The 11,721-nt window shown below is 42.2% G+C and overlaps 1 protein-coding gene across 1 annotated transcript; it reads left to right on the top strand.

The window, feature by feature from the left end:
- Positions 1–531: 531 nt before the first annotated feature.
- LOC104840751 (opsin-VA-like) lies at positions 532–10,096 on the top strand. Its single transcript, XM_010581938.1, has 5 exons — positions 532–892; positions 2,393–2,603; positions 3,205–3,322; positions 8,450–8,689; positions 9,866–10,096. Exons 1-5 carry the CDS (start codon positions 532–534, stop codon positions 10,094–10,096), a joined length of 1,161 nt encoding a protein of 386 aa, XP_010580240.1.
- Positions 10,097–11,721: the final 1,625 nt, after the last annotated feature.

Here is an 11,721-nt window from a genome sequence, read left to right as displayed (position 1 = left end):
TGGGAGCCTCCCCCTCGCTGTGCTCCCAGCGGCACAGGGCATGAGGAAGATGATCACTCCACCCCCGCTATTAACAAAAGGAAAGCTTCATTTTTACAGTGCTAAAGGTCAGAGAGGGTTCCAAGAAAATGCTTCATTCTTCCCCACAGTGTAGGGATGATCTGAGGGATATTTCAGCACTGCTGTTGGCTGCTGCAGAAGGAGGAAACCTGCAGCTTCTCTGCTGGGTTTTATTACAGAAAAAAGATACAGCTGCAGCAGGGTAGAGGCAGGAGACTACTGGCGGAGAGGGGCAGAAGTTGCTCTAAGAGATTTTCTTGCTCATCCCTGTTCCCACATTCACTGCACAGCACTAAACTTTTCTCTGACCCAGACTTTGTTTCCTGGACTGTTACTGGAAAGCAGAAGCATGGAGAGTTTGTTCACACTTCTGTTGGAGACAGCAAATTTCTCCTTTTAATCCTGAATATTATTGACAGATTAGAAACTCCAGCATTATACAGTATTATTTTTGCTAGTGAGAGAGAAAAAATGGATGCACTCAGAGCACCTGAAAATGAGTCGCTGTTGTCCAGTTCCTCCGGTCCTGCCAGATGGGATCCCTTCCGTCGTCCCTTGGACTCCATCCAGCCCTGGCACTTCAGCCTTCTGGCAGCAGTAATGTTGGTGGTGACCTCCCTGTCGCTTGCTGAGAACTTGGCTGTAATCCTGGTAACTTCTAAGTTCAAGCAATTGAGACAACCTGTCAATTATGTTATAGTCAATTTGTCTGTGGCTGATTTCCTGGTCTCCCTGACTGGTGGCACCATCAGCTTTTTAACAAATCTAAAAGGTTATTTTTATCTGGGATACTGGGCTTGTGTACTGGAAGGATTTGCTGTCACATTTTTTGGTAAGCTTGATTTTGTCTGTAGTTGTATGTTCTTTTCCTTCAGCTTCCTCCAGTGTACTCTACTAGCTATCCTGCAGCTTCCCAAGTCACTGACTTTGCATGCCTTTGAACTCACTGGTTCCTTTCCCAGTTACATATATTCTGTAGTGGATCTCGTGTGAGTGAATAACATGTTTCACTATATCTGTCATATATCAGTGACTTGTCACATGTGTACTGATCATTGAATATGTTTAATATAATGAGAAAAAGCTCACTAATAGAATAACAGCATTGTGGGTTCTTTTGTAAAATAATGTCAGGAAAAAATTCACTATGTGTAACTATTTTAAAGTTTTGTATTTAGGTCAGTGCATATATGGATAAATAGAGAGAGGAAAAGAGTGAGTGGCTGCTCTTAAACTGTCGTATTTGAAAATATCAGCGCATGGAAACATCTTATGTTAGCTACCCTGCAGTGGTTCTGAGGAACCGTGGCACACCTGTAACAGTCACGCCACACACTGACATCTTTTTGTGCTTCTTTTTCTTGGCTTTGTTTTACTAACTGCACAAAAAGTATTAGAAATACTCTAAAAGGGAGAATCCTCACCACATAGTGTCCTGTGTATATGCACCTCTGCAGAATAAATGGGAAATCAGTTTAAAACGGGACATCTTCTTACTTGAGATAGACATTAATTCCTGCCTCCCTGTTCCTATTTCTGAAGCTGCATAGTAAAGACAGCCTTCTAACTCTTCTCACTGCCCTAAATCAAACACATTGCTGATCCTCAGCCTGAAAAGGAGTCCCACAGTTGCTCTCAGCCTGATTAAGCTACACAGAGGGAATGTCCGTGAGGGACAATGCTACTAAATCAGTTCGTGGCATGATTTTGGTGGCCAACCAGCTGATACATGCCTAATAAACTGATAATTTAATGTTGTGGGCAGCTGTCTGTAGGTTAGAGTTTTATGACAGTCTGAAATATGACATTTCTTGCAAAGGTAGCATTTTGAAGATATATCTTAATTTCTTGATTTGGAAGCTACACATAATTTGCAGCTTTTCAGAGTAGAACTGAATGAAAAAAAGAAGTCATCATCAGTCAAATGGCCCAATTAGCTGCTTGGTTTTGTAGTCCTTATACTGTAGACTGACAAACTAGACAAATATGAAAATCTTGTGCTCTTAGTAAATAATAAGGCACATAAATTGCACATCTTCATAACTTGGGTTGATGGAAGGGGTGTCTGATGTAGTGGGTGGTCAAACAGTGGAACAGGTTGCCCTGAGGGGTTGTGGAGTCTCCACCTGTGGAGTTATTCAAAACCCAGCTGGAGTTGGTCCTAGACAACCTGCTGTATGGACTGTGCTTGAGCAGGGGGTGATGTTGAACTAGATGACCTCCAGAGATGCCTTTCAACCTAAACATTTCTCTGATTTTGTGATGTGGGCTGGTGTTTGCTTTTCAGTGAATCTACCCAATTTTTGATGCTGATTGTGTTTTCTTACTATAGGCATTGTTGCTCTCTGGTCTCTTGCTCTGTTGGCTTTTGAGCGGTATATTGTGATCTGTCGCCCATTGGGAAATATGCGCTTGAGGGGGAAGCATGCAGCCCTAGGTATTGCCTTTGTGTGGACCTTTTCCTTCATTTGGACCATTCCACCAACAATGGGTTGGAGCAGTTACACCACCAGTAAGATTGGAACTACTTGTGAGCCTAACTGGTAAGGCCACTCTTGCAGAGTATGGTAAAGAAATGAAACTTGCAGCTCAGGACATCTCAGGGGCAGGAATTTAAAGGAAAGGTTTAAACATGGTGTACATCTCTGCAAAAATGGGTGTAAAGAAAGTTGGAACAAAACTGAGCAAAATTTGCCAAGGATAGATTAAAAAAAAAGAATTCTAAAGGGAGGAGCGTCCATCTCTAATGAAAATAACCATCCTATACCTTGTCCTTTTTGTCAGGATTCAAAGAGGACAAAGAGAGATTTTTCAGAAGACGAGACAAAGCCCTGAGCAACCTGGTCTGACCCCATAGCGGACTCCACTTTGAGCATGAGGTTGGACTACATGTCCCTTCCCACCTGAACTGTCCCACAGTTCTATGATACTGTGCCTATGGTCATAGGATCCTGTCCTAGCCCACAGCCAGGGAGCTAGCCCAGGGCTCCATCTGGTGATATGACTAGAGTTGTAAAGGGGCACTTTGAATAAAAACAGTTGACAAAAATCCTAGTGACAGCTTTGAAGAGCAAAATTAATACTTCCAGAAAATAATAAGAACACAAATTAGTAATACATACACACTGTATTTTGTGTTTACAGGTACTCAGGAGCTTATACTGACCATACGTACATTATTGCATTCTTCACCACCTGTTTTATAGTGCCTTTATTGGTGATTTTGGTATCCTATGGAAAACTGATGCAGCAGCTAAGAAAGGTAAGAAAAAGCACTTATCAGTAAACTTTTAAAATGTGTATGTATGCAAACATTTGGAATTTTTGTGTTCGATTTTCTGTAAAGATCAGACATAAGGAGATCAAATTTCCAGGCAGCAAATGCACTCAGTTATCATCTATTGTTATATAATTATCCTTACACACAGAAATTCGTGCTATGGTTAGAAATGACTTTTCAAAGTGCAGTTTGCATCACTTATCAGTACATCTCATTAGCCAAACATCATACAAATGGAAGAGTGTCTGCCTCATAAATAAAGAAACTGAATGACCCAGTATGGGTTTGTTTACAATTGTAATTCAATTCAGTGATGTTTCTTAAGACTCAAACCAGGTAAATCAGAATTTTGCTTAAAATGACTGCATCTGTAAATTTTAAGAGTGCTGGCTAATACTCTATAACACTTACATGCAGAATAAGATGTAGCATTTGTAAATAATGTAATGCTGTTTAGTAAATAAAATACTAGATTGTCCAGGAACATTTAAAAGAATTGAGAAATACTTTTGAATTTTATTTAATGATTATGTTGACACGATCCGAAAGAGAATTTGCAAAAAGTGAAAAATAAAGACAATAGAATCGGAAAATTCCAATTTGGGGACAATATTGTTATTTCTATTCACTGCAAAGCTGCCTTGTCTGATTGCTTCAGTAATAAATTCAGTAAATTTCTTCAGTTTACTGATGTTTTTAAAGTATTTGGGATAGTCAAATGCTTGTATTCATTCTGAGTGTCGTTTTCTCTAAGTAAAACAAAACAGAAGGGAAATGCGAAAAATATTTTCATTAGAAAATACAGATTGGAACATGCGTACTTCAGGTAACATTGTGATTCCTCTGGATGGATTTTTCTTGATTTCCTCCAGGATGCATTTAGGGGAGAGAAGGTTAAATGGCTGGGAGAGGTTGATGGTTGATTTCAGTATTAAATACAAGAAGTTTCCCAGGTTGAATGTGAACTGCAGCACAGGTGCATTGCTGCTCACAGCGCTCCTGGTGAGATGGCACGGCGTCTGTTGGTGCGAGGGCGGGGGACGTGAATTACAACATACAGAGATGCTTGAAGAAAATCAGTGTTGACGACGCAGGCTCTCCTAACATAACTTGTAAAACTATGGTTCTGTTAGTCTGAATATCCAGAACTTTTATTAGTATTTTATTTTCCCCTGTCCTAACCTACCTGCAGAGGAAATGCACCACAGAGAGAGCGGGGGGGCAGACCTCCACGCTGCTGAGGCAGCCCTCTCGCTGCTGCCTTAGGGAAGCAGCTCTGCCGCTTGGCTTGGAGGGGGGGACAGCCACCCCACAGCAGCCACCCTGCGGGGCTCCCGCTCCTGCCAGGAGCACCTCTGGCGCGGGCAGGCGCGGCGGGTGGCAGGCGTCCCTCCCCGCGGGCCGGCGGTCACGGCACGGGCCCTGCAGGGATGGGAACGGGCCGCCCCTGGGAGGGAGAGCCCATGGGGTGGCCTGGCCTGAAGGGAGGGATGTGAAGGAGAGGGGACCCCTTGCCACGCATCCAGCACTGTCATGGGTCTGCCAGAGCGGTGGCTAATGTGCTACTCAGATGTTTCAGGAGGTGCACAAAAGGGCCATTTCCTTCCTCTGGGACAGCCACTTCAGAGGCTGCAAGTTAAAAACAAAGCAGGTGAGATGAGGAACAAGGGAGGCAATGAAGGAAAATGCCACCATCGGTCACAGCGGAAGCCGGTGAATGGTCCATCTTGCCATTTGGGTCAGGTCAGGATGTCTTCTGGAAGACCGATCTGTGCCACGTAGTGGGTCCCAGCATTGGCCTGGAGCCACTGTGGTGTGATCTCGCTCGGCTGTCTTTCTCACTCCTCTCTCCATTATCCAGAAAGAAGAGCAGTAACGTTAAAAAAAACAAATCACGCTTCTCAATAAGTTGTGTGTTTCACACTCCCCTTGCAGCTCAGTGATCTGGCAGACCGCACAGCCAGGAAATGCTGGCGTGGCCTCAGGGCACCTCATCGCAAACGATTTAGCCGTAGCCATCTGGCTTGTGCCAGTCCTTGCCTCTGGCTTTTACAGAGAGAGAGAACTGTCTGAGTTGGCCTCTGTGACTTATAACAGCTTAAAACACAGTCTAGTGTGTAAAAGCCAACTGTCTGCAATATATTCTGTAAATTTATAATGAATTGCCATAAAGCTATATCTCACAACTAAACCAATTTTTAAAAATCTGACTACGGTGAACAGAGAGAGACCCAGGCACCAGAACTGGGGTCTTGATGTTCCCAACCAACCCTCTTCCCAGATTTTGACTGCCATGTCCCACGGCTGCCACAGTGTGGACTTGGTCATGAGTGGCATTGTTTTGTCTTAGTAAAGTCTGCTGGTTCCTCAGTCTCTGTGACCCCCAGCTTTACAATGCCAGGGCTAGCTTTCACTACAACTGCAAAATTCATGAAAGAAATCAATCTTTAGGAAAAGCTCTAATTAACAGTTTACAATGGAGATAAATTATTATGGCAGTATTCCTTTGTTTGTAAGATAAAGCACCAGTACATGGTTCCTTATCAGTTTTGTGTTCTCAGATTTAGAAAGGAATCTACTGCCATCCGCAAAAAGCCATAGGTGAGAAAAAGGCCAGGCTGATAAGAGACAAAGACAAAACAGTCAAAAGCATAATCCAGGAGATTGTGTCCCTTCCCCAAAGTGACTGCACTTCTGCTGAAAGGGAGGCTGGGCTGCTCTCTTTGTAGGTACAGTGTATATGAAAAAATGCTGTAGAAATGTCATATATTGACAGGGAATATCTTAGCTTTGCGCAGCACCTAACACTGCCTTCATTGATGCCTAAGAACTTGTAGGCATTATGACAACTCATTATTATTATTATTATTATTATTGTTGTTGTATTTATTGTTTGTTAAAGAATGACATAAAATACAACTTTCTACAGGGGTAAGGACACCTCCCTCCCCAGGAGGTGCTTCTATACCTCTGTAAGTACTAACTATGTTAAATTATATGAGTGCAGTGCAAGAGTTATTAGGGGAAATGTCTCCTTTCAGTTCTAACATTACTGTGGAAAGCTAAAAGGCCATATTACACCAAAAAATCTTACTTTATTAGCATGTATTATTGCAAGATCTGGCATCAGGTTTTTCTAGAGCCACACAGTATCATTAGTTACTTCCCATGTATGCTAACATTACGTTAACAGTGCCTTGTTTCACTAAGTCATCAGAAACAAAACAAGGATGTTTCCCAGAAAGACACTGTTTGACATCACATAATCTCTGTATCAACATCTCTGCCTAAAATGCATGATCAGTGAGGAGAAGAGGGGGAGCATTCCTGCTAATTGCCCCAATCCCACTTTCATTCTGGTGTCATTAGATCATAGAGGCTCTTCTGGTGAAGGCCATAAAGCACTACAGAGCTTGACAGACTCTCCTGGTCGCTGCTGATTAGTCTGGTGTAAACTTCACCCATGGCAAGGACTTTGCACAGCTACAGCAGAGTGCTGCCTTTAACACCTATATTGGACACCTAGTTGTCTGCAAAGGCTGCATGAAAAAGAAAGCGCTTGAATTCAGGCTCACTATCTGCTTGTGACTCACCAAGATGGCCTTCTTTTTCAGTAATTAAGTCATGATCATGCCTTCAGTTGAACTGTTGCAGTTACTGTGGGTAGCCATAATGGCAGGGGTAGATTGGGAGATGACTGACAACTTCTCAAACAGTTAGCCAAAGCTGAATTTTTACACCCTGTGGATGTGGTGGCTAGAGGCTGGCCAGGGCTCAGGTGCACCAAGAAGAGGCAGCAGGAGAGGGCTGGTGAGACCAGCTTCATGTGAGGCCTCGGGAGCAGGTTGGGGCTCGCCTGCTGGAGGGGGAGAGGGACAGCTCAGCCTCCTTTCCTGCACCACCTTGCCTGGGGTTATTTCCCCTCTGCTGATGCTGACCACAGCAGCCATGAGCCTGTCTTTCCAAGTTTCCAGCAGAGAAAAGTCTGTGGTCCAAGGCAAGAGCTTTTACTTAAAGCTAGCCCCTGGCAGTGGCCTGAATGAGAACTTGGAAGAAATCTGAAACTGCTGAGACTTGTAAAAAGATCTCATAAAGACAATGCTGTGCTTGGGCCGACTGGTACAGAAGCCAGTTTTGTAGGTAAGATTAAAGTTGGTTGGCTGTAAGGCTGGTTCAAAGCTGTATTGGCTTCTCATATTTGCCTTGTTATGGAATTGTGCTTTTCGTTATATTTTGCTGCACACAAACTGGTTTATCAGAACAGCAGCAAATGTATTTCACAAAAAGACCAGAAAAGGGGAAGAAGGGGATACTGCTCCTATCAGTATAGACAAAATGTTCTCTAGTCAGCTTTCCTGCAAGCCAGAAAGTCTAGCTTTATTAGGCTTTCTGCAGATCCAGAGCTGCTGTAAGCTGAGGTAGCTCTGTTGAAGTTAGTGATGTATGGCAAGTTGTATCACCCAAAAATGTAGGCCTAATTTCGGTTTCATACTTTTAGAGGTAACTTATTGCTATCAGATACCGCCAGTTGCTCATTGTGTCAGTCATTGTATTCTGCATAAGGCATTCTAAAGAGAGGCCAAATCTTGTCTCTGATTTGACTAAAATAATTAGGATTAATTTTCTCACAGATGGAATTTAAGGGTATTTCTGCACTGCTTCAGGGTGGGCTGCTGCAGCACCCATGAAGTTACCTGAGCTAGATTAACTTTTGTGAGGCTGGACAGCAAACCTGTGCCATCGCTTCACTCCTTGTGACTTGGCTGAAGCGAGCTTAGGAGTGTCTCTACAGGCTGCAGTCATGCCTGACTGCAATTAGATTTCTACACAGAGATTGCCCTAGTAACTGGTTTTTGCTCTCGCTTTGACAATAAAAATATAAAGATACTTAAGCAAAGGAAAAATTAATAATGACAGTATACAGTAATTCATGTCCCTCAGCAACAACATTGACACCCTGTGGTCCAGTAACAGCATCCTGATGTACTCTCATACTCAAGAAGAGCAGGTCTTCCCTTCTAGCGTGGCAGATTATTAGTCTGCTCACTAAATTCACTGGTTGGAGGCCTTGTTGTTTGTTTTCTAGAATCTTCTATCTTTTCTTTAAAGGTGTCAGATACGCAAGGCAGGCTGGGAAGTACCAGGAAACCTGAAAGACAAGTGACAAGAATGGTTGTTGTTATGATCATTGCCTTTCTAATCTGCTGGATGCCATACGCCGCCTTTTCTATCCTAGTCACCGCATACCCCTCCGTTGAGCTGGATCCTTGTCTGGCAGCAGTTCCAGCTTTCTTTTCCAAAACAGCCACTGTTTATAATCCAATAATTTATGTCTTTATGAACAAACAGGTACTGTATGCTCTCAAAGTGTCTTTAACACTCATATTTTGTTATTTTTTCTTGCTCTATAATGAATTATTTCTATCTACCTACATGTTAGTTAACTAGCATTGCAATATCCAGCATTTAGAACTAAAAAAAAAAAAAAAATAATAAAAAAAATCACTCTATATCTACGTACTGGAAGATAGCGTAAGCCTCTGTACATTATTAAAATAAGAATGTTAATAATTATTAGGTTTAGATATTATAAAGGAAAATCAGCCCTTAGTGAATATCAGTTAGTTTTCTGTATGAAAATTCTATTTTCAAGACTGTGCCAGTGCATTTGTATAATTCTTTAGAAATGCAACACCCGCAAGTTGACTTTGAGGTGGGGTGGAAGTTTTCAATACCTTGTATTTGTGTCAGGGGAAATGCTGCATTTGTGGTTGTATGTACAGGGAGGGTAGAAGCATTGCATATGGCTATGGGACAGGGAGCTTTCTTCTCTGGAATGGGGGCAGAGGATTGGATACAGAGAAGAAGAATTGACAAGGGGATGAACCAGAGTGATATGTGTTCACTGTGGTAACAGGCATGGTAATAAACTTGAATAGATTTATGCAATGAATGTAGCTACTAAGAGTGGTGGTGTCAAGCAGAGTATAAGCATATAAGTGAAAAGAAGAAAAATACTAAAGTGACTGTGGACTAAGAAGTGATTAATAAATTTACTTATTCAGTCCTGCAGAGAGAGCTATTGCTTGTCTCTCATCCTATGGACAGTACCCTGATCTCCCAATGCATGGCAGATGTACGCTGGTCTTACCGTGTTCATGGATATGAACAAGATGGAAACAAACCATCTTTGAATATCTGGGTATTTGCATATGAAAGCAGCTCATGAGCCTGGAGAAATAACCAGTTCTGTCCATTAGATGTGGTTAGTAACAAGCAGAAGAGGAAAATTATTTTTTGGAATAAGATTTTCCAGTAGTCTGGATCTTTTTAGAATGTTCTTATGTCTCAGTTTGAGAGTTCTTCATGGTGGCACAGGCAGATATATTTTATGAGGCTATTTCTTTATATTCCCAACTGACTCATGAATTTCCAAGAGTTTTAGCTAAGACAAAGACTGCTTTATAGAGATATTTTAAAATTCCTTATGTCTTTTGATTGATCTCCTTTTTTTCAACTTTCTAGTTCAGGAAGTGTCTGATTCAAATGTTCAGCTGCAGTGCCATAGAAACTGCAGAGTCCAGCATGAACCCGACTTCAGAGCGAGCAATGATAACCCAGGACAAAAGAGGCAGTGAGATGTCCACCATGGCAGTATGTAGCACCATTTCTAAGAAGAAAACCGGAGATGAACGCAGAAATTGCCGATCTTTTGCTGAGTTGGCAGCTTCAGAAAACAAAATCTGTCCCATGTAGGGTGGGAGGTAATTAATGCAGTGCTACAGCATATTTCCTTGTTACCATCACTTAATACAATAATATTGTCAGTGGGGACATTGTGCTCCTGCAGACACCGACTTTTGAGATTCCAGGCTCCTGAGTGCAGGTAAGAGTTTCTTGGCTCTGCGGTTGCAGTCAAACACCCAGCCATAAGGTGAGTCCCTTCCTCCACTGCATTCCTCTTCCCAATCCACAGCCTGCTTGCTCCTGAAAATAACATCAGGGGAATCCAGTGTTGCTATGCTGGCATGTAACACAGTAAGGATAGGAGAGTTTTATGCTGATGATGGCTCCTTGGTCAGCTGGACAAAAACATGAAGTGGCACATGGCTTCTATATGCTAATGGACAAATAAATAATATATGGCACACTGCTGACTCAATTTCAACCAGTGGAGGTTCAGGGAGGAACAGGTCTGAGGGCTTTTTTGGTTTGTTTGAGTATTTTCGCTAAAAAAGCAGAGAAAGCCAGAGGCTTCTGCACTTATGTCTGTCCTTGATGAGAATCTCATCTGGGCCACTAAAGTCTCCAGCAGCTTGGACAAGGCATCCAGACTCCCAAGCACTATTTTATTAAAACAAGCCCTATCAAGAGCTGTTCGTATCCTCTCTCTGCCTTCCCTCTTTGTCAGGAAAAATCTTCTGTGCTCATGGCAACTTTTGAAGTACATTAATTTGGACTAGATGATCGTTGTAGGTCCCTTCCAGCTGAACTATTCTATTAACTCAACTTTAGAAGAGGAGTTAGTGGGGTATAGGAAAGTACAGCTGTGCAAGAATGCAGGAGAAAGGGCCAGTTAGAGTTGTGAAGCTAAGCTTTGTGGGACAGAAGTTTTTCCCTGTGTGTGCCTGCATTGTGCAGAGCTAAGATCTGTCATGTTCTTGAGACTATGTAGCTCCAAGTGACTATTATTTCTGTTGCTTAACAATTACAATTTTCAGAAATCAGTGGTTAGAGAATAGTAGGTTCTGGGCCACATTACGTTGGAGCATGTTGGATGTCTGTATTTCCATTTGCACATTTTTTACTTTTCTCACTTCTGAGCTAGGGCATGCCTCTTCAGAAAGCATAAACAACTTCCTAGCCCAGTAGGCAACTTGCAGCAGCCAGTGGCACCGCACTGCTGGTCTCCTTTGAGGAGCAGTTGTGTCTCTGTCCCTTCAGTCCTTAAATTCCTGTTTCTGCCTAAGTCACATTCTCACTACTTTTAATTGAGCTACTGATCGTGGCATAAATCATTAACTTGTTATTACACCTTTGATATCAGAAGCAAGGAGTGCAACATAAAATACACTCTCTGTAAACAGTCAAAAAAACCAGAAATTGTCAGCATTCCATGGCTGTATTCCATCTCATACATTTAATTCACACAATGACGTGCAGCAATATACTTAGCTTTAGTGGAATGTCACTTATGCACATGCAAAACCAAACTAGGCCATCAGTGTAATAAAGACAGCCTTCTGTTTTAAACAGACTTTGATAAACATTCTATGAAATGTTGTTAAGACCTGGCATATAAGATTTTGAATCCTATACAAGTTCTATACTTAACTGAATGCATTTTAGAAGAAAAGGCAACAGCTGACTATATTTAAATG

Source organism: Haliaeetus leucocephalus, unplaced genomic scaffold (assembly GCF_000737465.1).
Source record: "Haliaeetus leucocephalus isolate CR32 unplaced genomic scaffold, Haliaeetus_leucocephalus-4.0 Scaffold830, whole genome shotgun sequence".
Classification (NCBI taxonomy): Eukaryota; Metazoa; Chordata; class Aves; order Accipitriformes; family Accipitridae; genus Haliaeetus; species Haliaeetus leucocephalus.
Note: the sequence above shows the minus strand (reverse complement) of the source record. Positions and strands in the feature narration are given on the sequence as shown.